Here is a 27,618-nt window from a genome sequence, read left to right as displayed (position 1 = left end):
AACCGACGTGATTCTGCAATCTGCATTTAGGGTAAAATTGGGAGTTGATAACCCACTTCAATCTAGTGTATGAAATATAATATGTCAAGAGCTTTGTAATGTTGTGAACAACCAATAAAAAAAAGAAAAGAACAAAAAGAAAAGAAAATGGATACCAACCAAGAATCTTATATCCAGCAAAATTAAGCTTCAGATTTGACTGAAAAATAAAAACCTTATATGATAAACAAAAATTAAAAGAATTAACCATGAGAAAGCCTGTACTACAGAATGTTCTCAGCAAAATATTTGATGAGGAGGAAATAAAAAACAACAATGAAAATCAACAAAGGGAAGAACTGCACTAAAGAAAATCTAATCAAAGGAGAAACCAAGTCAAGTTAAAAACCAAAAATAAACCAAAATGACTGGGAATACAAACCACGTCTCAATAATAACTCTGAATGTTAATGGCCTAAATCTATAAATTTAAAGACATAGACTGGCAGATTGGATTTTAAAAAAGCCAACGATATGCTGCCTTTAAGAGACTCATCTCATAGGAAAAGACACCTATAGACTGAAGGTGAAAGGATGGGAAAAAACATATCACTCACATGTGCCACATAAACAAGCAGGGGTTTCCATCCTAATATCAGATAAACCAAAGTTAGTCATAAGAGATAAAAAAAAGAACATTTCATACTGCTTAAGGAAACTATACATAAATAAGACATAACAATCATAAATATCTATGCCCCAAACAATGGAGGTTCTACATATATCAAACAAATCCTTCTCAATTTCAAGAAGCAAATAGATCACAACACAATAATACTGAGTGACTTTAACACACTTCTCTCACCACTGGATAGATAGTCCAAACAAAAACTAAACAAATTACAGAACTCAATAATACAATTAATGACTTAGACTTAACAGATATATACAGAGTATATCTTCCATTATCGAGTGAATACACCTTCTTCTTAGCAGCACATGGATCCTTCTCTAAAATAGACCATATATTATGCCACAAAGAAACTCTCAGCAAATACTAAATAAATAAATAAATAAATAAAGATACTATCCTGTATTCTCAGATTATCAGATCATAATGGAATAAAACTAGAAATCAATGATACAATAAAAAATAGTAGCTACCCCAACACCTGGAGACTAAGTAATATGATGTTGAATGAGCAGTGGATAGCAGAAGACATCAAACAGGAGATGAAAGAATTCTTAGAGGTCAATGAGAATACCAATACAACATATCAAAATCTCTGGGACAGTATAAAGGCAGTGCTAAGAGGAATGTTCATTTCATTGAGCTCATTCATTAAAAGAATAAAAAGTCAACAAATAAATGACCTAACATTACATCTCAAAGCCCTAAAGAAAGAAGAACAAATCAACATCAAAAGTAGTAGAAGACAGGAAATAATTAAAATCAGAGCTGAAATCAATGAAATTGAAACAAAAGAAATAATTTTTAAAAATTGACAAAATAAAAAGTTAGTTCTTTGAAAACATAAATAAAATTGATAAACCCTTAGTCACACTAACAAAGAGAAGGAGAAAGAAAATTCAAATTACTGAATTCAAAATTCAAATTAGTGATGAAATTATGACAGACACCACTATTGAAATGCAGAAGATAATTAGAAACTATTTTGAAAATTTATACTTCAATAAAATATAAAATCTTGATGACATTGACAAATTTCTAGAAACATATGATCTATCCAAACTGAATCAGGAGGACATACACAATCTAAATGGATCAATTTCAAGCAAGGAAATAGAAGATGCCATCAAAAGCCTACCAACCAAGAAAAGCCCAGGACCAGATGGATTCTCAGCCAAGTTCTATAAGACCTTCAAAGAAGAACTAATCCCAATACTCCTCAAAATTTTCCATAAAATAAAAAAAGGAGGGAACTCTTCCAAACTCATTCTATGAGGCTAGCATCACCTGATACCAAAACTAGACAAAGTCACATCAAGGAAAGAAAACTTCAGAACAATATCCCTGATGAACATAGATGCAAAAATTCTCAATAAAATCCTGTCCAATTGCATACAAAAACACATTAAAAGACAGTGCACCACGATTAACTGGTGTTCAGGGATGCAAAGTTGGTTCAACATACAGAAATCAATAAATGTAATACAGCACATCAATAGACTTAAAAGACAAGAATCATATGATTATCTCAATAGATACTGAAAAAGCATTCAATAAAATACATCATCTCTTCATGTCCAAAACACTGGAAAAACTAGGAATAGTAGGATCATACCTCAATATTGTAAAAACTAACTATGCTAACCCCAAGGCCAACATCACTCTAAACAGAGAATAATTGGAAGCATTCCCTGTAAAAACTGGAACAAGACAGAGATGCCCTCTTTCACCACTTCTATTCAACATAGTCCTTGAAATTCTAGCCAGTGCAATCAGACAAACAAAAGAAATTAAAGGGATACACATAGGAAAAGAAGAATTCAGACTATCACTATTTACTGATGATATGATTCTATATTTGAAGATCAAAAAAATCCCAACAGAAAACTTCTAGAATTAATAAATGAATTCAGCAAGGTAGCAGGATATAAAATAAACACCCATAAATCAAATGCATTTCTATGCATAAGGGGTTGAATCCAGTGAAAGAGAAATTAGGAAAACTATCCCATTCAAAATAGCCTCAAAAATATAAAATACTAGGGAATCAATCTAACAAAAGAGGTGAAAGAATTCTACAGTGAAAACTATGGAACACTAAAGAAGGAAATTGAAGAAGACCTTAGAAGATGGAAAGGTCTCCCATGCTCTTGGATAGGAAGAGTTAATATTGTCAAAATGCCCATACTACCAAAACTATTATACAGATTTAATGCAATTCCTATTAAAATCCCAATGACATTCTTCATAGAACTATAAAAAGCAACCATGAAATTCATTTGGAAAAAGAAGAAACCAGAATAGCTAAAGCAATCCTTAGCAAGGAAAGTGAAGCAGGAGGCATCACAATACCAAACTATACTACAGAGAAATAGTAACAAAAACAGCATGGTATTGTCACCAAAATAGACATGTAGACCAATGGTACAGAATAGAAGACACAAAGACCAACCCACATAAATACAATTATCTCATACTAGACAAAAGTGCCAAAAACATACATTGGAGAAAGGATAGCCTCTTCAACAGATGGTACTGGGAAAACTGGAAATCCTAATGTAGCAAAATGAAATTAAATTTCTATCTCTCATCATGCACAAAACTCAACTCAAAGTGGATCAAGGACCTAGGAATTAGACCAGAGACCCTGCACCTAACAGAAGAAACAGTAGTCCCAAATCTTCATCATGTCAGATTAGGACCCGACTTCCTTAACAAGACTCCTAAAGCACAAGAAATAAAATCAAGAATCAATAAATGGCATGGATTCAAACTAAAAAACTTCTCCTCAGCAAAAGAAACAATCATTGAGCGAGAGCCTACAGTATAGAGAGAAAATTTTTACGACACATCAGAGCACTAATCTCCAGGATATATAAAGAACTCTAAAAACTTAATACCAAAAAAAGAAAACCCTATCAATAAATGGGCTAAGGAACTGAACAGACACTTCTCAGAAGAAGATATACATACGATCAACAAATATATGAAAAAGTATTTAACATCTTTAGCAACTAGAGAAATGCAAATCAAAACTACTAAGATTTCATCTCATTTCAGTCAGAATGGCAGTTATCAAGAGTACAAGCAATAATAAGTATTGGAGAGGATGTGGGGAAAAAGGTACACTCATACATTGCTAGTGAGATTGCAAATTGGTGAAAACACTTTGGAAAGCAGTGTGGAGATTCCTCAGAAAACTTGGAAAGGAACCACCATTTGACCCACCTCGATCTATACCCAAATGACTTAAAATCAGTATACTATAGTGACATAGCCACACCAATGTTTATAGCAGCTGAATTCACAATAGCTAAATTGTGGAACCAACTTAGATGTCCATCAATGGAAGAAGGGATAAAGAAACTGTGGTATATATACACAATGAAATATTATTCAGCATTAAAAGAGAATAAAATTGTGGCACTTGCAGGTAAATGGATGAAGTTGGAGGATATTATGCTAAGCGAAGTAAGCCAATCCCAAAAAACTAAAGGCTGAATGTTTTCTCTGATTAATAGATGCTGATCTATGATGGGGGAGGGGGTCATGGGAAGAATGGAGGGTTGTTCGATTGGGCAAAAGGGAGGGTAAGGAGGGGTTATGAGGGTAGGAAAGATGGTGAAATGAGATGGACATCATTACCCTAGGTACATGTATCATTGCACAAATGGTACATCTCTATATTTTGTATAACCAGAGAATTGAAATGTTGCACTCCATTTGTGTACAATGACTTGAAGTGCATTCCACTATCATGTACAACTAAGTAGAACAAATTTAAAAAGTCAATATAATAAAAAATATTAAAACTAGCACTCCTGCCTCTTATTACTAAACTAACCCCAAACTGGATTATAGAGTAAGAACTGTTTTTCAATTGCTTTTTTTTTTCATTATGATGTCTTTATTTTTTTTAACTTTCTTATTTCTTACATACATAACAATAGTGAAATACATTACAATCATAATTATCCATTCACAACACCATTTTTCATAACTCTGTATATCAAGTATGTTCACTCCAAATTATGCCATTATACATGAGCTCTATTATTATTATTATTATTTATTATTATTATTTGCATTCCAATTGCTTTTTAAGGATAAAACCAGAGGTAACAAAACAAAAATTTGCTCATCATGATCACATGTTGACTGACGAACTCAAGGCAGCCTATCATGCAGAAAAGAGGTTGGGAACCACCAAACTTTGAGCAGTGGGAATAACTTCCTTTCTAAGTTCAGTACCATTCTTGCTGCTCTGAAGCTAAATTGCACTTGTACTGGACATAGAGCTATTATGTATGGTGGGTCTACTAGATGTCATTAAACTGAATCCATGAACAACTGAGTGAGCTGCCTCTTCTGTCCCTGTTTCACAAAAGAGAACAACGAAGTTGTTAGCGAGTCCAAAGAAAAATATCATGAACCCAAATAGCAGTGTCAGAAACGTAAAACTTGAGAGATTGGCTCTGGCCAAAAGGCAATGAGCTGGGACACTTGTGTCCCCTCCTGCCATAGGCCTCAGCGGAGTCACTCTGCCTTCTGCAGAAGGGAGGGCAGATGGAGGAAATAGCTGATTAAAGCTTTGGCTCTGAGGCCCCTATCGTGCTTCAAATCCAACTGTCCTGTGACTTAGCCCTAAGCTTTTAGGACCAACACTGAATGTCTTGGGGCCTCAGCATCTTGAGAAGCTGCTGTGTTCTAAGTTTCATCGGAGTTCCGTTCTTACTAACTCTAGTGCTGAAGGTCAAATGAAAAGATTAATCTGAAACTGTTCTGAACTGAATTATCACATATTGGGATATTCCAACTCCAGCCCTTGAAAGACCAAAATCCTGGGCTGGAGTTGTGGCTCTGTGGTAGAGTGCTTGCCTATCACGTGTGAGGCATGGGGTGTGATCCACTGTGCCACATAAAAAAGTAAATAAATAAAATAAAATTATTATATCCAACTATAATTAAAAATATTTTTTTTAAAAAAGACCAGAATTCTCTCTCTTTGCAAAAAGTAGATTGTTTACTACTATGGAGAAGGGGGGAAAAAAACTTTCAACACAGACTTAAGTTATTTGCAAACTGCTGCAAAATCTCTCCTTGCAACACAAAGGGAAAAACAGCTGCACCAGGCTGCTCCTGGAAGTGGGACCTCCTTGCCTTGGAAAAACCAGCCAATGCCTACTGTGGGAGAGCCAGGAAGCAGAGCTGTTGCTGTTTCATTGCTCTGTACAGCTCGCATGCTCACCTCCTCCATTTCCAACTCCATCCAATACCTCAAGACTAGTCTGAGTTTGCAGCCTTGCTGCAACAGTCTTGCTCCTGGGTCCACGGTGCTGCTTTGTATTTACCTAAGATGGAGAATGAGAAACTTGGTGGGCCTCAGTGTCCACAGCAGGCCAAGAGCTTGGCAATGGGGATGAGTTTGTTCCCATGGAGGCAAAGAGTAAGTCTTCCACAATTAAAAAAAAAAAAAAAATCCTGTCTGACTTTTCTGTAGTTAAAAGATTCTGTAGAGTTTCTGACTCTGTCTTATGTAGGGACTGCTCTTTCTTAAGATGCTGTGTGGCTGCAGACAGAATGGGCAGGGGGCTCATGCACAAGTTTGGGAGCCAGATGAGACCTGAGTTCAAATCCAACCTCTGGCTCATGGTGGAGGCTCAAAAGATGCCTGAAGTAGGCCCAATGTGTGCCCAATGTGTGTCAGTATGGTACACATGCACAGTACGTTCCCTGAACACTTCTGTATTGTACTGGGCACCCTGAACATGTCACTTTGGCATATGGATTATCTTGAGCTAGAAACACTTAAAAACACTTCAAAAGGTGTTTTTGCGGTATAAAAAGGGCATTCCGACTTCTCCTCTCGTTCCCAAAAGAAGGAAATACAACTGCTACGTAAAGGATGCGCTCCTTATATCAAGAAGAAATATTCTTTTTTTTTTTTTTTAAATTTTTTATTGGTTGTTCACAACATTACAAAGCTCTTGACATATCATATTTCATACATTAGATTGAAGTGGGTTATGAACCCCCAATTTTACCCCAAATGCAGATTGCAGAATCACATCGGTTACACATCCACAATTTTACATAATGCCCTATTGGTAACTATTGTATTCTGCCACCTTTCCTATCCCCTACTATCCCCCCTCCCCTCCCCTCCCAACTTCTCTCTCTACCCCATCTACTGTAGTTCATTTCTCTCCTTGTTTATTTTCCCATTCCCCTCACAACCTCTTATATGTAATTTTGTATAGCAATGAGGGTCTCCCTCCATTTCCATGCAATTTCCCTTTTCTCTCCCTTTCCCTCCCATCTCATGTCTCTGTTTAAAGTTAATCTTTTCTTCCTGCTCTCCCTCCCTACTCTATTCATAGTTGCTCTCATTATATCAAAGAAGACATTTGGTATTTGTTTTTTAGGGATTGGCTAGCTTCACTAAGCATAATCTGTTCTAGTGCCATCCATTTCCCTGAAAATTCTATGATTTTGTCATTTTTTATTGCTGCATAGTACTCCATTGTGTATAGATGCCACATTTTTTTATCCATTCATCTATTGAAGGGCATCTGGGTTGGTTCCACAGTCTAGCTATTGTGAATTGTGCTGCTATGAACATCGATGTGGCAGTATCCCTGTAGCATGCTTTTTTAAGGTCTTCAGGGAATAGTCCGAGAAGGGCAATAGCTGGGTCAAATGGTGGTTCCATTCCCAGCTTTCCCAGGAATCTCCAAACTGCTTTCCAAATTGGCCGCACCAATTTGCAGTCCCACCAGCAATGTACAAGTGTACCCTTTTCTCCACATCCTCGCCAGCACTTGTTGTTGTTTGACTTCATAGTGGCTGCCAATCTTACTGGGGTGAGATGGTATCTTAGTGTGCTTTTGATTTGCATTTCTCTGACTGCTAGAGATGGAGAGCATTTTTTCATGTACTTGTTGATTGATTGTATATCCTCCTCTGAGAAGTGTCTGTTCAGGTCCTTGGCCCATTTGTTGATTGGGTTATTTGTTATCTTATTGTCTAATTTTTTGAGTTCTTTGTATACTCTGGATATTAGGGCTCTATCTGAGGTGTGAGGAGTAAAAATTTGTTCCCAGGATGTAGGCTCCCTATTTACCTCTCTTATTGTTTCTTTTGCTGAGAAAAAACTTTTAAGTTTAAGTAAGTCCCATTTGTTGATTCTAGTTGTTAACTCTTGTGCTATGGGTGTCCTATTAAGGAATTTGGAGCCCGACCCCACAATCTGTAGGTCGGAGCCAACTTTTTCTTCTATCAGACGCAGAGTCTCTGATTTGATATCAAGCTCCTTGATCCATTTTGAGTTAACTTTTGTGCATGGCGAGAGAAAGGGATTCAGTTTCATTTTGTTGCATATGGATTTCCAGTTTTCCCAACACCATTTGTTAAAGATGCTATCCTTCCTCCATTGCATGCTTATAGCCCCTTTATCAAATATAAGATAGTTGTAGCTTTGTGGATTAGTCTCTGTGTCCTCTATTTTATACCATTGGTCCACCTGTCTTTTTTGGTACCAGTACCATGCTGTTTTTGTCACTATTGCTCTGTAATATAGTTTGAAATCTGGTATTGCTATACTGCCTGATTCACACTTTCTGCTTAGAATTGCTTTTGCTATTCTGGGTCTTTTATTTTTCCATATGAATTTCATGATTGCTTTATCTATTTCTACAAGAAATGCCGTTGGGATTTTGATTGGCATTGCATTAAATCTATAGAGAACTTTTGGTAATATCGCCATTTTGATGATGTTAGTTCTGCCTATCCATGAACAGGGTATATTTTTCCATCTTCTAAGATCTTCTTCTACTTCTCTCTTTAGGGTTCTGTAGTTTTCATTGTATAAATCTTTCACCTCTTTTGTTAGGTTGATTCCCAAGTATTTTATTTTTTTTGAGGATATTGTGAATGGAGTGTTTTTCCTCATTTCCATTTCAGAAGTTTTGTCGCTGATATACAGAAATGCCTTTGATTTATGCGTGTTGATTTTATATCCTGCCACTTTGCTGAATTCATTTATTAGTTCTAGTAGTTTCTTTGTAGACCCTTTTGGGTCTTCTAGGTATAGAATCATGTCATCTGCAAATAGTAATAATTTAAGTTCTTCTTTTCCAATTTTTATGCCTTTAATTTCTTTCGTCTGTCTAATTGCTCTGGCCAGTGTTTCGAGAACTATATTGAATAGAAGTGGAGATAAAGGGCATCCCTGTCTTGTTCCGGATTTTAGAGGGAATGCCTTCAACTTTTGTCCATTCAGAATAATGCTAGCCTGAGGCTTAGCATAGATAGCTTTTACAATGTCAAGGTAAGTTCCTGTTATCCCTAGTTTTTCTAATGTTTTGAACATAAAGGGATGCTGTACTTTGTCAAATGCTTTCTCTGCATCTATCGAGATGATCATATGGTTCTTATCTTTAAGTCTATTGATGTGGTGAATAACATTTATTGATTTCCGTATATTGAACCATCCTTGCATCCCAGGGATGAATCCTACTTGATCATGGTGCACTATTTTTTTGATGTGTTTTTGTATTCGATTCGCCAGAATTTTATTGAGGATTTTTGCATCTAGGTTCATTAGAGATATTGGTCTGTAGTTTTCTTTCTTTGAGGTGTCTTTGTCTGGTTTCGGAATCAGGGTGATGTTGGCCTCATAGAATGAATTTGGAAGAGCTCCCTCTTTTTCTATTTCCTGAAATAACTTGAAAAGTATTGGTATTAATTCTTCTTTAAAGGTTTTGTAAAACTCCGCTGTATACCCATCCAGTCCTGGACTTTTCTTGGTTGGTAGTCTTTTGATGGTTTCTTCAATTTCATCCATTGATATTGGTCTGTTCAGATTGTGTGTATCCTCCTGACTCAGTCTGGGCAAATCATATGACTTAAGAAATTTATCGATGTCTTCACTATCCTCTATTTTATTGGAATATAGGTTTTCAAAATAATTTCTGATTGTCTTCTGTATTTCTGTAGCATCTGTTGTGATATTGCCTTTTTCATCCCGTATGTTAGTAATTTGAGTTCTCTCTCTTCTTCTCTTCGTTAGCATGGCTAAAGGTCTGTCGATCTTATTTATTTTTTCGAAGAACCAACTTTTAGTTTTGTTAATTTTTTCAATAGTTTCTTTTGTTTCAATTTCATTGATTTCTGCTCTGATTTTAATTATTTCTTGCCTTCTGCTACATTTGCTGTTGTTTTGCTCTTCCTTTTCTAGGGCTTTGAGTTGGAGTGTGAGCTCATTTATTTGTTGGTTTCTTCTTTTTTTGAGGAATGACCACCAGGCGATGAATTTTCCTCTTAAAACTGCTTTCATTGTGTCCCATAGATTCCGATATGTTGTGTCTGTATTTTCGTTTATCTCTAAGAATTTTTTGATTTCCTCCTTTATGTCTTCTGTAACCCATTGATCATTCAGTTCATTTTCCATGTGATGTAGGATTTTTCCTTCCTTCTTTTATCATTGATTTCCAGTTTCATTCCATTATGATCAGATAAAATGCATGGTATTATCTCCACCCCTTTATATTTACTGAGGGTTGCCCTATGGCATAATATATGGTCTATTTTTGAGAAGGATCCATGTGCTGCCGAGAAAAAAGTATAGCCATTTGATGATGGTTGATATATTCTATATAAGTCAGTTAAGTCTAGGTTATTGATTGTGGTATTGAGATCTATAGTTTCTTTATTCAACTTTTGTTTGGAGGATCTGTCCAATGGTGAGAGTGGTGTGTTGAAGTCTCCCATAATTATTGTGTTGTGGTCTATTTGATTCTTGAATTTGAGAAGAATTTTTTTTATGAATGTCGCAGCACCATTATTTGGTGCGTAAATATTGATAATTGTTATGTCTTGTTGGTGAATGGTTCCTTTTAACAGTATATAATGACCTTCTTTATCCCTTTTGATTAACTTAGTCTTGAAGTCGATTTTATTCGATATGAGGATGGCCACCCCTGCTTGCTTGCGAGGACCGTGTGCGTGGTATATTTTTTCCCATCCTTTCACCTTTAGCCTGTGTATGTCTTTTCCAATCAGATGTGTCTCCTGGAGGCAGCATATTGTTGGATTTGTTTTTTTAATCCATGATACCAGCCTATGTCGCTTTATTGGAGAGTTTAAGCCATTAACATTCAGAGTTACTATTGATATATGGTTTGAACTTCCATCCATGATTGATTGTTTATCCTTTTTTTTAAAAAAAAAAAAATTTAGTCTGTTTCACCATGGTTGTCTTTCCCCTCGCCCTCTGTCTTTACTGAGGCACTTCCCACTGATGGTTTTGGTTATTGTTTTTCATTTCTTCTTCATGTAGTGTTTTGCTCAAAATTCTTTGCAATGCTGGTTTTCTGGCTGCAAATTCTTTTAACTTTTGTTTATCATGAAAGATTTTTATTTCGTTGTCATACCTGAAGCTTAATTTTGCTGGATACAGGATTCTTGGTTGGCATCCATTGTCTTTCAGTGTTTGAAATACATTGTTCCATGACCTTCTTGCTTTCAGTGTCTGTGATGAAAAATCCGTTGTTAACCGTATTGGTTTACCCCTAAATGTAATCTGTCTCCTTTCTCTTGTAGCTTTTAATATTTTCTCTTTGTTCTGTATATTGGATATCTTCATAACAATGTGTCTTGGCATTGGTCTACTGTGATTTTGTGTGCTCGGTGTCCTGTATGCATCTTCAATTTGTATATCTGTTTCCTTTTTTATTTCTGGGAAGTTTTCTGTAATTATTTCATCCAGCAGGTTACTCATTCCCTTAGTTTGAATCTCTGTACCTTCTTCTATCCCGATGACTCGTAAGTTTGGTTTCTTCATGTTATCCCATAACTCTTGGATGTTTGTCTCATGATTTTTTACCAGCCTTTCTGAGTTGGCTAGACTCTTTTCAAGATGTTATATTTTGTCTTCATTATCTGACGTTCTGGTTTCTACTTGCTCCACTCTGTTAGTGATACTCTCAATTGAGTTTTTAATTTGGTTTATCGTTTCCTTCATTTCTAGAATTATTGTTTGATTATTTTTTATAATCTCTATCTCCTGATAGAGATGCTTAACTTCTTCTTTTATCTGTTTATGAAATTCATTCTGAATGTGTTCTTTCGCTGCTTGAATTTGCTGTCTTGTATCCTCCTTAAGGTTCCATTCCATCTGTCTAAGGTGTTCCTTGAGTTCTTTATATGACCATTTTTCTGATGACTCCACGTCCTCCTGAATATTTAGGCTGTCCTGCATTGTTTGTAGTCCTTTTCTTCCTTGTTTTTTGAAGCTGCTCATGTTACTTCTTGTTCTGTTTGACTGCTGGGTTACTGTTTACTCCTATAAATTAATTTGATGTTTGGGAGGAAAGGTATTTGAAGGGAAGGGGTGAAGTCACTAAAGAGAATGAGAGTAGGCAGGTAGAATTCAAGGAAAGGGGGGATAAGAGAAATGAAAATACTAAAGAAGAAAAAAATAGGAACTAAAAAAGAAAAAAAATTTAAAAAAAAATAATAATAATAATTAAAAAAAATAATTAAAGAAAATTTAAATTAAAATTAGTAGCAAAAAAAAGTTTTAAAAAAAATATTTTGTAAAAAAAAATTAATTAAACAACAAGAAAGAAAAAAATGAAACTGAAAGAAAAACCTAAATCAAAAAAAAAAAAAAAAACCTAATAAATGCCGTCTTAGAGTTTGATTAACTTCTCTTCCAGTAGGTGGCACTTTGTCCACCAGGCCAAGTTTCTCCTGTCGATACGCGGGAACCAATCACTGTGCAGCAGCTCCTCCCAGACTGGGCGAGTCTCCAATCCTGAGTGTCTAGGGCCTCCTCTTGTGTCTAGTCACTTCCCACTTTTTCTCTAGCCATGCCCCTCTCACCACAATACTGGCTACAAGCCAGGTCTGCTGCTCCCGGGAGCCCTGTTTTCATGAACGACTGGGCACACTCTTCCAGTTTGCCATTCCCTCAGACCCTAAGTTTGTAGAGCTTGGGGCTGAGAATCCTCAGCGGATTTTACTTGCCCTCCTGTATCCACTTCCCAGTAGCTGGTGCAAGAGACCTCAGCAGTCAGCCCTGGTGGGAGCGGTAGATCCGCGCCGCGGGGACCCGCACCACCTCTGATTCCCTCGGGCTGGCTGTAGCACTCGTGGGAGAGCTGGGAGGGGCCCTTGCGGGAGAGCTGGGAGTGGCCCTTAAGGTTTTCCCAATGTGTGGAGAGGGAAGGCTGTGGGATCACACACCTGTAGCTGTCGGTTTCAACGAAGTTATCTCCTCCACAGCAGTCTGATGACGTTGTTTCCCTTTGCTGGGCTACCAATGCAACGGGTGGGTCCTTACTGTCTCTCCCAAGCCCCGTTTCAAACCTGTGGCCACTACCTATGAAGGCTCGGTAGGCATTTACCTTCGTATGATGAGAAGGGCTGACCAGTTGTTTCAGCCGGATGGATTAATGCCGAGTCATAGCTGTTTGTCTGCGGGAAGCAGGTGACCGGGAGTTTGAATTCAGCGGATCAGGGCTCAGTGCGTGTTCTCGGTTCACTTGGATTTTAAATTGTCTCTCATCTTATCAGCTGTTTCATTTAATTCGGCAGCTCATTCGCGCGGTGAAGAGTCTGCTCTATGGTGCTCTGTGGGAGGCGGTGGCAGCAGCGGCGGCGGCAGCGGCCTTCGGGACCCCCGGAGAGGGGGTGCGGGTTGGGGGAGGGGAGGCGGCGCCTCGGGCTGCGGGGGCCGGGTACCGGACACGCGGGAGAGCGGGCGGGGTGGGGGAAAGAAATTGAAATCTAGATTTAGAGACTGAGCTTGGGAGGAGAGACAGCTGGGGAGAAGCAAGGCGGAGAGGCGGAGAGGAGAAGGAGATGGGGCCGATAGAGCCGTGCACCTGGGGCTGCAGCCTTACTGCTCGCGCTGAAGTCGTGATGGATTCCCTCCACCTTGGCTCATGTCTTGATGTTTTCAATCACAGGCCTGGGCTCCGTCCCAGGCATCGGCTCCACGGGGCTCCGGCGGTGCGGGCCTGGCAGCCAAGAAGAAATATTCTTATCACCAAAGTGGGAGTCGGGCCAGGAGAAATCGGTTCAGGCCTTATGAACATAACTCTTACCTTCCTTTAGTCTCTGCATCTGTTTTAGCTAGTTCCCACAATCGCCTGTCTTTGTTCAAGCTGCACACAGGCATGCAGGCCTAGCCACTCGGTGGGCCTCCACAGGCGCTCCCAGGTACATGTGAAAATCTGAATGTTTTTCTGTTATCTGACTCATCTCAAGGGAATTCTCAGGCCCAGCTGGAGATCCTAAGAAGGTGGAGGTAAAGTCTTGCCTCCTCTAATAAGTCCTTTTCACATATATTATCTCCTTTTATCCCTTTCATTTTATCATTAAGGCTTAAATTAAGTTCCCCTTCTTTTCCTTCGGGTTCAGAAAATCCCTTACTCTACTTTTTCCCATCGGAATATGATGACTTGAGCGATGATTGTCCTCACGTGGTTCCAAGTCAGTTTTATATAAACGAAGTACATTCCCATCCTGTTTTAATCAGCTTTGGCATCACAGTGACCAAAACACCTGACAAGAGCTTAGGGGAGGACAAGTTAATGGGGGTCTCTTAGTTTCAGAGGTCTCAGTCCATAGAAGGCAGACCCCAAAATTGGGGCCCCAGATGAGGCAGCATTTCATGCGGGAAGGGCTCATGGCGGGGCCAGGACACAGAGGGGAAGAGGCCACAGGACAGATGCACACTCCCAGTGACCCACCTCCTCCAGCCATGCCACCTGCCTGCAATGACCACCCTGTTAGTCCATCACATGAGGACAGAATGATGAGGTTACAGCTCTCACAGTCCAACCATTTCACCTCTGAACATTCCTGCATCTATAGGAGCTTTGTAGGGGACACCTCATATCCAAACCATAACACATCCCTGTTATTTTTATTTTTTAAAAAATTCAAACTTGTGGAAAGAACACTATAATAAGCACTTGCATACTCCATCTAGATCCAACAATTTCTACCATTTTCTGCATATGAGCACATATACATGTTAAATATATATATATATATATGATTATTTTTATTTTTGTCCAAGTGTTGGAAAGTAAGTTGTGGGCATCAATGATTCAATCATGTGAATCATCCCTAGATATTTCAGGCTACCTTACCTAAAAGAACAGTGTCCTAGATAACAGCACCATTATTATGCCCAAGAATCTGAACCTCCATGCAAATTATTATGCACTTAATCCACATTCAAACTTTCTCAACAGTCTCAACATCTTTTACGGTTGTCCCCCCCCCCCCCCCCCCGCATCCACGACAGCTGTTGTGTGTCTGGAGCATCCCCTCCTCTTTGTCTTTCATTACATTGATATTTTTAAAGAGTTCAGGCCAGATGTTTTATACGATGTCCCACAATCTGGATTAGTCTGATTATTTCCTCGTGATTTGATTCGGATTAACATTTTGGCAAGAACACTTCCACAGGGAAAGCCAAACACATCTGAAAGCTCTAGACAAGCTGCTCAGGAAGCCTCCTGCTCTGGGCTCCAACCTACACCTGCGAGCATGGAGTCAGGCAGCACTTTCCCACGCATCATGACATATAATCCCCAGAAGAGCCCTGAAAGAAGGCAGGGCAATCATACTTATCTCCTCTTTTGTATTTGAAAAATCCAAGGCTCAGAGAAGATAAAGGAAACATTCAAAGTCACTTGGAGTTAGGCCTCAAGCCCACACCACTTCCTTCTGTATGTCTCGGTGGTGCATAATAAATGCCTTCCTAAAGTCACTGTCAATCTGTGTGTAGCAGGGGTCTGTGTTCAAAGCAAACAGTCAGGGCATGCCCTCCAAAGGAAAGAACCAATTTCTTAATGGCACTGTTTATATTTTTCCAATGTTGCTATCAGAATAAAAATAAAATAAACACTTCTATCACATCCATACTCAGAAGATAGGCCCGGAGCTCTTAGAAGCCAGGACATGGAGGCTGGGGAAGGGTCCGGAGCCCTTTCTGTGGCACACGCTAACACAGTAGAGAAGCCTGGCTGAGGGGAGGGGGGTCCTGCGAGGAGGGCAAGCTCTTCTCTGTGGTAAAATGCCAACAAATAAATACAGAAGGAATACTCAAGTTTGAAAATCATCAGTTTGTAGCCGTGGCTATAATGACTGACCCAAGCACAAATTATCAATGGATATTAAAGCCACCAAGTTAAACTGGGTGAGGGGCAGGATAACTACGTATCTCTGAGGAACACCACTCTTGGGGTCTTAATTAATAATAAAGTAAAAAAGAATATTCTCTTTCTATTAAAGAAATCAGAGAAACACTTTGCCTAGTGATCAAAACAAATTCAGCTGAAGCCAGGCATGGTGGCACATGCCTGTAATCTCAGTAATGTGGGAGGCTGAGGCAGGAGGATCATGAGTTCAAGCCCAGCCTCAGCAACTTAGCAAGACCCTAGACAACTCAACAAGACTCTGTCTCTAATAATATATATATATATATATATATATATATATATATATATATATATATATATATAAAGGAGGTGGGGTGGGGATGTGGCTCTGGGTTTGACAGCACATTCCCCAGTGGAGGATTCTACAGCACAAATGGCTGGAATTGTCTAAACTGTTCATGCGATAAGGATAAAAAAAAAATTAAGTCTAGTTTAAAAGTTTAAAGAGATGAAAATTAAGTGGCATGCTTAATCCTCTCAGGGAAAAAAATATTGTACCTCACCAACCAAAAAAAAAAAAAAGCCATTGTTAGCAAGAAAATCATTGGGCCATTTGGTGGAATCTGAACATGGACTGTAGACTATTTAGTAGCACTTCAGCAATGCTAGGTTTCCTGAGCTGTCCTGGTGTCATGGAAGAACATACTCTTGTTCTTAAGAGATACACATGAAAGTAATTAGGAGCAAATGGGCGTGAGGTCTGCATTTGCTCAAATAGTGGTAACAGTAGAAAGCCTATTTATTACACCATGAGAGAGAAATCAAAACATAGTAAAATGTTAACAACTGGTGAAGTTCAAGAGAAAGGAACACAGGCAGAGATTTCACTACTCATGAAACCTTTCTAGTTTTAGCATAAAATTTAAAAGCAATTAACATCAGCACACTCCTGGAAACATGAAATCCAAATAATATTTCATACGATGTGTGGCAGAGATTACCTAAGTTAATGAACTCTTAACTCACTAGAAGGAGAAGGGACTACAAAATAACTTGGCATTCTGGCTGCTGCCTGAATCCCCAAGGGGTGGGACAGAGAGAGCTCTTTCATGGAGTCAGCACAAAAAGACCTCTGAGTTAAGTGCATTGATATAAAACAGAAATGCACACGATTGAAAACATTGTTTTCATATTGTGTTTTATTCTCGGTGGCATTTGGTATATAGCTTGTGATTCTAAATAGCCTATCCTCAACTTCTGCTATTGTTTTGAGTAAACAAAATCCTTTAGGTGCACATGGTGGGGAGGGTTGGCTTCTCATCAGCTGGCTGCTGTCAATCATCTCACTCTCAGACTCTAAGACCATGGCAGCCGAGTTTTCATGAAATGTTCATATTCTTTGTTTTTGAGAGAGAGAGAGAGAGAGAGAGAATCTTTTTTTTAATATTTATTTTTTTCAGTTTTCGGCGGATACAACATCTTTGTTTGTATGTGGTGCTGAGGACCGAACCCGGGCCGCACGCATGCCAGGTGAGCGCGCTACTGCTTGAGCCACATTCCCAGCCTCCATATTCTTAACTTGATTTTCAAAGGGCTCCAAATTATAATAGGATACTGGGGATGCTACAGCCTAGTAATTGTTTTAGGGTAAGTAGAGAGACATATCAAAGGAATTGTTCCTTATTCTGAAGCTTTAAAAGATGTACACTGGAAAAACGTGAATGAATGCAAGAGCTATAGCTTTCCAGTCTTGACAATTAGCTCTGATTCAATAATTCCGTTTGACCAATTGACCGATCCTTTATTTGTCAATAAAGGCGTAATCTGCTTAAATCAAACAATAAACCACTTTACTTAAAAAAAAGCTTAACCCAATCACAATCACTTAATTCAACAGAATACCCTTTGCTTCCAGCAATTACAACTTCATGTGAACATATGGGCATGCCTTAAAATTTCCTTTATAGTCCCCCACCCCAAAACCAGTAATAGGACTTTGTACATAGGGATCAAAAATGATCAATTAATATTATACCAAAGAAATGTAGCCATCTGATCTTGAAGGATACAGTTGTAACCTTAAACTTATTTCAGTGCTCCTAAAACACTAACTATCCAACAGGCTGCAAATGTTACATTTGAGTTAAAGATGGCATCATGTGACAACATGGAAACCCCAAAGCTATGTAAACAGTTACTGGAAAATCTTATTCTAGTGGAATAGATCTTTAAAAAAAAAAAGTCACTATACTTCAATTTCATTTAATCCATGGTGCAAGTATTATTCCAGTTTCATATAAAATATCTAGTCTTGGTTAATTCTGCTATGGCTCATTTTCCCTTTGACTCACCAGTCTCCCCCCAACTCGAGGAGCTCATTCATGATGCTCTTATTTATTTATTTAAGGCAGGGTCATGCTATGTTGCCCAGGCTGGTCTCAAATCCCTATGCTTGAGCCATCCTCCTGCCTCAGCCTTCCAGATACAAGGACTTGGCTCTGCTTCTGTCCTTTTAGATCTTTACCCTCCTCTTAACAACTCAATTCTCCAAAATGTGTAACTTTTGAAAATAAAATCAGTCAATACCAGAATACATATAAATTTAGCCAATTGCACATACACAAAAAAATGCTTTTGCTATAGAAATTGATGCTTAAGTGAAATGTGATGAAAATATCTTCTACATAGAAATTTTCTTCTGTTTAATAGATGCTGATGGAACTTGCTCAAGAACTGTCAATGCCATCAGCTGGTACAGAGAAAATGATTCATTACAGAGTATTAGCAACTTTATTTCTGTGTGACTCAGTGGCGTAAAACTGGGTTCTACCTGTAGTTCAATAATGGTGTTCTTGAAAGCAATCCCCATTCAACTGGAAAACAGCCATTTCATAAATAAAATGCATATGATAATTAAAGCTCAAATAACACCTACAAATTTTTATGTTAGGAAATTTTATCCAAATCCACTTGTCTTACATGGGCACCTTAATAACATTAATATTGCTTAAAAGCGAGATAACAATTGGTTTCATTTTCTGTACATACCAACAGTGTGGATAGGTTTCCGATAGGGAATCAAGCCAAAACTGTACTGAAAAATTCCTCTGGCATGAAACAGTGGCAAAGCAATCCCCATGATCTTCTGCAGCTTTTCTTGAACAGTCCGAAGCCATGAGCCCTCAGGGTTGTTAATTTGTTTAAACAGATCATTTTCACCAAAAGAAAACACTGGGACCAAATGGGCACTGCAAATAACAAGGGGGAAGGATAAGAATTTGAGATGAAAGATTTAGATAATTTCTTTGGTCCAGCTGACATTTGCAATGAAAAAACCTAGAAATTCTTGAATGTGCCCAGGCCTCCTTGTACTATATAGGTAACTTCCTATTTAAAGGACTGAAACTGCATTACACTTGAAGGAGAGTGATTCGGCAAGCTACTCAGGGTTTCGGGAAGCTTCTTTTTCATTGGATTTTGTTCCTTTGGTGGGAAATTTATGCTGTGTGCACATTTTGTTTTTTTGTTAGTTCCTGGACGCCATGGCACCAAGCAACCTCCATAGAAAGGTTGTGTTATGGTCCCCAAGAACACCCACACCTGCTTTTATTCTAAGATCAACTTGGAGGCAGTCCTTAAGGGCTAGAAAAATGACTTTCCTTCTTTGTGTTCATAAAGTCTTAAACTTCTTGACCCAGTTACCTTCAACAAAAAGCCACTTACCCATGAGTCAAAGCGATTTTAATAAATCCTTTCCTTGGGCGGATGACCAGAGTCAATTTTCCTGGATGGGCATCCAGTGATTCTTTGGCACCCCCAAGAACAATGACTGAAATGTTTCCACCTCCCTCCTGACTCAACACATAAGACAGACTTTCCTTCGACACGGAAACAGCCCCTTAATGAATAAAAGGAAATATGTAATTAGTTGTCTCTTCTTAAAAATTAAAAAATTTCTATGATATTGTAGGGTAACAGTGAACATTTAACAACATTTCCTATGCTGTTTATTTCGGGGGCACTTTGAAAGTTTGTAAGTTTTTTCATAGCCAAATCCTTGGTAATGTATTCATTCCATTAATGAGATCTACCTTTAGGCAGGTGATGGGTTTGTTCTTCAAAATGTCACCGATCATTAGGAAGGCTACCACTTGTTTGAATTGATTGTGCACTAACTTCTAAACTCTACAGTTCTCCTTGCCAGGGGTGTTGTTCAATGTACAAGCTGCAGAGCTAAATGTGGTGGCCTTGATCATTGCCCTAGCAGGTCCTTGCACAGAACTCTTCCAAGAGGTTGCACTGGACCTTCAGAACACACAATGGGCTGTTTTCAGATATTCTGTATGGATTCTTATTTTCCAAACCTGAATTCATAGCAAATCACTTTAAAAATTCAGACATTCGATTAGTAACCTTAGATTACTTGCCAGATCTCGAAATAATTTTAAAATATGTAGATTTGACTCTAAATGTAAAGTCAGTCTTTAAATATACATAGTTCATTTAAGACAGATAGTTGTTCAGTCTACATATCAAGTAATTTTTAAAAACTAAAGATTTCTTTTCAGATTTTAAATGTCCTATGGGCTCTTGGAGGAAAACACAGAAAGGAATAGAGATGAAAACACAAACCAGTCATGACTCACATTGCACAGATAATTGCTTTTTAATGCTTTAATATTCCTCTCCTTGCAGGTTTTACCCATTTAGACAAAACAAAATGTGTCAGACAAGCTTTATTAAGACATAGTATACTTCATCTCTTAAAGAAAATGATATGCTAATTTTACTAGGGTTCCTTTTGGTCGATGTAAAATGATGTCAGAGGCAGAGGATGTTGAGTTGGAGGAAACAAGCCAACCCGCCTCGATGGGGTGAATTCTCAGTGAGTTCAGGGTGTCCCCATCTGCTCGGGGTGGCCTGAATGACAACAGAGGTATCTCTTCCACTGCAAAGAGGGCCTCTAGAGTCCCAGACATGTGGCTCCTACCTTGCATCCTTCAAGGTTGCTTTATGACAGCTCTCTCATTGTCTCTCTTGTCTTCTAACCTCCTCTGCACCCATGGACTCAACTATTACTGTGTGCTGAGTTCTCCCAAATCTATCTTCTGGGAGATCTTCCTGCTTAGCTTCTAGGCCCACATCTCCAATGGATATCTCTACCTTATCAGCTGCAAGACTCCTCCAACTTCAAGTCTTCACACCAAAGCCATTAAATTAAACCTCCCATGTGGTTCCAATTCCAACATCATCAATCAAGGTGAATGGGACTTGTCTATCCAGAGCCCATGCCAGAAATGCAGCTCCTCCCAGATGTGTTCCCTTCTGTTTGCCACCACTTTAAGTGGTGGCTCATTCATTCATTCAAAAGCATTTATCAAACAGGTGCTTCAGGCCAGGTGCTGTGCCAGATGCTGATAATAACAGCAAAATAGAGTAAGTTGATCATCTATCCTTGTCAACTATCAACTATTTTTCACATTGACTTCCTCTCCTGCATTTCCTCTGTCACAGTCCCTGCTTAGCCCTTATCAGTTCCGCTCTGTCACTGCAGTAGGCCTCTCTCCTCATTACAGTCTGCAGCCTCATACCCTCCAACCTATCTCCCAGCTACCACCTGAATGATCAGGTGAATTTTGTAACACAAAATTCAATCAGGTCCCTCTTCTGCTCAAAATCCCTGACAAGTTCCTGGTGGCTTACCTACAAGGTAAAATCTAAAGTCCTCTCCATGATATATGAGGCCGTTGTGATCAGATCCCAGCTACCTGCCCAGACTTAATGGTTAGCCCAAAAGGACATGAGCTTTGAAATGCAGAAGTGAGTATGGACACACCAAGATGGGCCAAGAGGAAAGGGTTGGAGGTGGAACTGAAAAGGACTTGTAGCCACAGAGACCTCTTGAGTAAGACACCTGTAGCAAAGGACCTTTGAAGCCCCACTGGTTCCTTATAACACGAGATCTGGGGGTACATGTCTGGTTGTCTTTCACAACCTTACAGGGCAGTCACCAAGCAGGTTGAGAGAAGCGAACTAGCCCTGTGCTGACCTAAGAAGCAGGTTCTGGGAGGATGTACTGGGGACTGTCTACTCAGAGACAAGCCTAAACCTCCACTGGCTTAAGAGATTGAAGGTTATAGCAAAAATGAAGATGTCATGATATAAACCAGTACAGCAGAAAGATTTCCCTTCATCCATCAACCATAGAAACAGCCAGGCTGTGGGTCACTTCATGGAGAGATTCTGAGATTGATTATTTGTGTCTGACACTGCCATAATGGGGTGGGGTGAGGGTGCGCCTGCCTTTCCAGTGCCAGGAATTTGCCAAACCTGCTCTTAACTACACTACTCAAATTCACCTGTGGTTATACTTTTAATCAGCTAACAGTGTACTGTAAAAACGTTTCTGTGCTTTTTTTTTAAGTTTAAAAATTCCTTTTAAATTTTCTTCCTGTTATAAAACTCTAGGGAAATGTTTGCCAAACAAGCAGAGAAGGCACCCCACTCCTTTGGTGTTTGGAAGGGGTTAGTGCGCCCCCTAGAGACCAAAGGTCAGATCACCTGGTAATTTGGGAGTTTAGTGCGCCCTCTAGTGTGCTCAGTAGCCCACAATGGACACCTTTCTTCTTAGGGACCCATAAAGAGAAACAACTTGAACTAATTTGCTACAAGATATATAATGACAACAGTAACCTCAAAAAATAATAGAAAGTAGTAAAATTCTGGAAAGTCATGGAAAATTATATCTTAAATATGTCCCTTCTTGATCCTGAAATAATTTCTCAAAAAAATTATCCATTTTTCTTTGGATCCAGGAACTACAAAGACAAGAATAATTATCCTATACCATGGCCACAAATATAAAACATTTTGTTAGTTACTGTAGTTCATGGTTGTAGTTCAAGATTTATAAAGTTGGAAAAACAAAGAAGTTGAACCTCTTAAGTTGAAATGAGATTTAGCGACACAAGCTTTGACTTTTACATAGACGTATATAGTATCTTTATGATATTTCAGATTAATTTTATTCTCAGAATTGAACCTTCTACTGGTTCAAAGTAGCAGAGTAGAATGGACTTGTTTCCTTTCTCTTTCGCTTCCTTCCTTCCTTTCTTTCTTTTCCCACAGTGCTGGAGATATAACCCTGGACCCTGAGTATGCTGGGCAAATGCTCCACCACTGAGCTCTACCCCCAGCCCAAGAGCTGCTATTTCTGAACCAAGTAACAGTTAATCTGGGAAGACAAAGAAGCAAGTTGAGTATATTGATCTGTATCACTGCCATTACTTCAAGACATGGTGGAGGATGATTTCCATTTCTAATATTCATTAAAGTATGTCAAGTACCTCTCCAAGGGTATGATTTACCGCTTATGTGCCCTATGGTTCCCCCACCACACACATCTGGATATACAAAATGCATTCTTTAATTTATTCTTTCCTTGGATTAAAATATATCAAACATTCCTATGTCTCTGTCACCATGATAGACACTTGCGACAGAACAGATAATAGGCTTTGTGTCCCTGCAGTCCAGCAGAGGTGAGGGATGTGCAGGCAGCCTGTGAGATGCCAGATGGGGACAAGGACACAGGATTTCACTCTAAGAACAAGTAAAACCCAAGTGAACGTCCTGTGTGTTTCTGCCACCCTAGTGCGCTGGAGAAACGGTGACCTGGCACCACTTACCATTACCCATAAGACATTCTTGGAAGAGAGGACAGCGGAACCAACACGGGAGCACATGAAGATACACAGTGAAGCCGGGAAACAGCTCCTTGAAGTCCGGGTAGGCGGAACAAAAATTTCCAAAGGCTCCAGCCACAAGTATTCCATGGGGGTGAAACCCAAAGAGGTAGTTGTGACTGGGATCCAAATCCCAAGTTTTCATGAGCTATAGCACATTCACACAGAGATAAAGCAATAATTGAGAAATTAAAAGACCACATGATTAGTTTTTGTGTCAAGAGAAAAATGGAGAACATGGTTCATTTTTGTTCCCTGGCTTGGAATTGTTTCGAATTTTCTAAAATAGCCTCTGAGCCTAGGTCCCTTCATATACAGCCTTCAAGTTTGTGTCAATTCATCTTAAAGTTCATTTAGCAACTTGAGCCCAACAGCAGACTTTCTCCCTGCTTAGGTTTAAATGTGTCCTCCACAAAAGCACGTGAGTGGGAAACTTAGTCCTCAGGGCAACAGCACTGGGAGGCAGGGCCATGGGGTCGGGTGATGAGATTCACACCATCATTGCTGCAGTGGGCTCCTTCTGAAAGAATAAGTGTGACCCCCTCTTGCTCTTTCTTTCCCCCTTGACCTTCAGCATCTGCCACAGAATGATGTAGCAAGGCAGCCCTCACCAGATGCTGACCCCTTGATATGGATATCCCAGCTCCCAGAGCTGTGAGAAATACATTTCTTCTATAAAATTCCCAGTCTCTGGTATTCCATGATAGGAACACGAAGTGAATTAAGGCACTCCCCCTGAAAAGGAAAGAGCTTGATACAGGTGATGAAAACAAATGTCCACCTTCCAAACTCAATATAATAGTTTATAAAAACAATTCTACTCACATGAATTGGAAAATAGTCCTTAAAGTACTTCCAAACAGGCCAGTTTCTGATCCAGTTGGATCTCCTGCCTCCTTGCTCTGGGGTCCGCCAGTCAAAGTAAAGCCATGTCAAATAAGGGATGTAAAGGAACCAATAGTTGTATATAATCAGTATCACAAAGATGCCAACACATACCTGAGCTGTAAGAAAGAGAAAAGGCTCATAGAATCAGGATCAGTTAGTACCTGTTCCCTATACTGCAATCAGGTACCTTACACTGAGCCTTAGTTCAGGTGAGCTAATACAACAAGACAGAAATAATACAGTGTTGTTTAATGTTTACTATACACCAAACAGGAACTCTGCCTGGGTATTTTCATTTAATCCTTATGAAGTCACGACACCAACACGGTGATCATAGTACTTTTTTAATATTTTTGGTCCTGGGGATCAAACCCAAGGATGCTTTACCACTGAGCTACACCCCATTTCTTTTTTATTGAGACAGGGTCTTCCTATGTTACTGAGGCTGGCCTCGAACTTGCAATCCTCCTGCCACAGCTTCCAAGTTGTTGGGATTACAGGTGTGCATCACTGACAATGGTCATTATACGCTTACTGGTCTTTCTACAGAAAGGAAAATAAAGGCTAATAGAGGTGAAGGTTTCCCAGGTCACACAGTATACACCAGGTTGATCTGTTTGAATTCAAGGTCCATACCCCCAGCCATGGCCCTGTGTCACCACCTCTCCAACATGAAAACTGGAGGGGTGCAGAGATTTCCTACACAAGAAGTCCTGTTGTTAAGCTCGGCATGGTGATACACACTTGTAATCCCAGTGGCTTGGGAGGCTGAGGCAGGAGAATCTCAAGTTCAAAGCCAGCTTCAGCAGCTTAGCAAGGCCCTGAGCAACTTAGTGAGAACCTGTCCCAAAATAGAATATGAACAGGGCTGGGTTGGGCTGTGGTTATGGCTCAGTGGTACAGCACTTGCCCAGCATGTGTGAGGCACTGGGTTCGATTCTCAGCACCACATATAAATAAATAAAATAAGGGTCCATCAACAATAACAACGACAACAAAAAAGGGGGTGCTGGGGATGTGTATCAGTGGTAGAGCGCTTGCCTAGCACATGTGAGGCACTGGGTTCAATATTCAGCACCACATGAAAATAATTAAAAGCTATATGTGTTCATCTACAACTAAAAAATTTTTTAGAAAAAGAGGGCTGGGGATTGGCTCAGTGGTTGAGCACCTCTGGGTTCAATCCCTGGTACCAAAAAAAAAAAAAAATCCTGTCATACTACTTTGATTGAGCCACCTTCATTCAAATGTCCTCAAAGAGGGCACATTTTAGTAACAAACTTCATCTTCAGGAATTTTATTCTCACAGACAAAAATAGCATATGAGGAACTCTTTATATATCAGTGCATGTGACTTCTTGCCACTTTTATAATGAAAGAGCAATTCAAATTTTATTTCCTACTTAATATTACAGCTTCAAAATACATGGGCACCCAGCATCATGGCACAGACCTGTAATCCCAGCAACTCACAATGCTGAGGATCACAAGCTCCAGGGTAGCCTTAGCCTCTTAGCAAGGCTCTAAGCAACTTAGGGAGACACTGTCTCAAAAAAAAAAAAAAAAGGAAAGAAAAAGGGGCTGGTGATGCAGCCCAGTGGTAAAGTGCCCCTGGGTATGATCTCCAGCACAATGACAATAAAAATAAATGGGGCAAAAACTGACAAAACTTGACCTGGGTAGTAGTGACAAGAATGTTCACTTAAAGTAATCCACTAGGCTTAAGTTACACCTTCTTAAAATGTCTGTGTTATGTATTGCAATTGAAAATATTTATAAAAGGAAATACATCAGTGTGAGAGAGAATACATGGAGACACAAAGCTAGGTATACTGCAAGTGCTCATTAAACAACTACGACTTTAAAGAGTGCCATTTTGATTGTTTCTTCTATTAGGAGCTACAGTCTCTAATCTAATGCTGTTTCTGTCTCCAACTCCTACCCACTCCCTGTCCCTTCTGTCGTCAAATGACCCATCGAGTAGCTGAGTAACAGCATCTTGAAACCGCAGCTAATACTGACCCTAGATATAAATGCTTTTTCCTATATATACACACCCACGATAAGGTTTAATATATACATTAGGCACAGTAAGAGATTATTAAAGATTATAATAAAATAGAACAATTAGATCAAATATTGTAATAGTTCTTTAAAACATATTGTTTCTTTCTGGAATTTTCCATCTAATATTTTTGAACTGCAGTTGACCAGAAGTAACTGAAACCAAGGAAAGCAAAAACTGTGGATAAGAAGGAACTACTGGATATAAACACATATTGAGATTCTATATATAAGTAATTTTTATAATAAGTTATATATGTGTGTGTGTATGTATGTGTGTGTGTGTGTGTGTGTGTGTGTATATATATATATATATATATATATATATATATATATATATATATATATCTCCAAAGCAGGACATGTATTTATATGTCTCAATACATAGAAGTCGGTACATTTTCCAGTATGGATTTAACAACATATGTAAGTGAACCTCAGGAGACTGACTTGCTACTCTCTGCTACTCTTTCCACCATGTCTTAAAGGTAAGAGAGTGAGTAGAAGATTGAGGAAGTATGTGTCCTCCATACCTCTGTGGGGTGTTTTATTGCATTTTGGGACTTCCAAGAAAGTTTCCATGAGTCCAGAATCAAGGCCAAAAGAGTGCCCTTGGCCCCATTCCTAGGAGGATCATTCCATTTGCTTCTCTCTGCCCAGGTCTGAGTGCAGATGATTCACCAGTGTTGGTTCGTCTTCTGTTTACTTTAGGAAGGTGTGCCAAGAATTTACAAGAAACATATACAGTCTTCTGTACTTAAAGCTAGATCAGGTGAGCCAAGGTGGAGCCGAGGAGGGAAAGGTCAGCCATTGAGTGAGGACCATCTCCTGCCATTTTACCTGGGGAATCTTACCTCAGTGACCCATCTCCTCTAGCCACATCCTACCTACCCACAGTTACCACCCAGTTAACCCCTATCCGTGAATTAATAACACTAATTAGATTAAAATCCTTATAACTCAATCCTTTCACCCATAAGCTTTCCTGCATTGTCCACATATGGGCTCTGGGGGAACACCTCACACAGAAACCATAATAACCGCCTTTGATAGAATTTGGCTGGAACAA

General features: G+C 39.2%; 1 protein-coding gene across 1 annotated transcript in view; it reads right to left on the bottom strand.

Annotated features, from left to right (window-relative positions):
• Nucleotides 1–27,618, bottom strand: part of MOGAT1 (monoacylglycerol O-acyltransferase 1) — a gene marked incomplete at both ends in the record, with an annotated part of 52,547 nt that overhangs the window by 10,521 nt on the left and 14,408 nt on the right. The window contains 4 exons of the mRNA XM_081261692.1: nucleotides 18,901–19,100; nucleotides 19,576–19,750; nucleotides 23,541–23,745; nucleotides 24,423–24,601. Coding sequence (XP_081117818.1) covers nucleotides 18,901–19,100; nucleotides 19,576–19,750; nucleotides 23,541–23,745; nucleotides 24,423–24,601 — 759 coding nt within the window. The remainder of the gene's footprint in view (nucleotides 1–18,900; nucleotides 19,101–19,575; nucleotides 19,751–23,540; nucleotides 23,746–24,422; nucleotides 24,602–27,618) is intronic.

The sequence above is a fragment of the Spermophilus citellus genome (assembly GCF_964194105.1).
Source record: "Spermophilus citellus genome assembly, chromosome: 11".
In the NCBI taxonomy this organism is placed as follows: Eukaryota; Metazoa; Chordata; class Mammalia; order Rodentia; family Sciuridae; genus Spermophilus; species Spermophilus citellus.
Note: the sequence above shows the minus strand (reverse complement) of the source record. Positions and strands in the feature narration are given on the sequence as shown.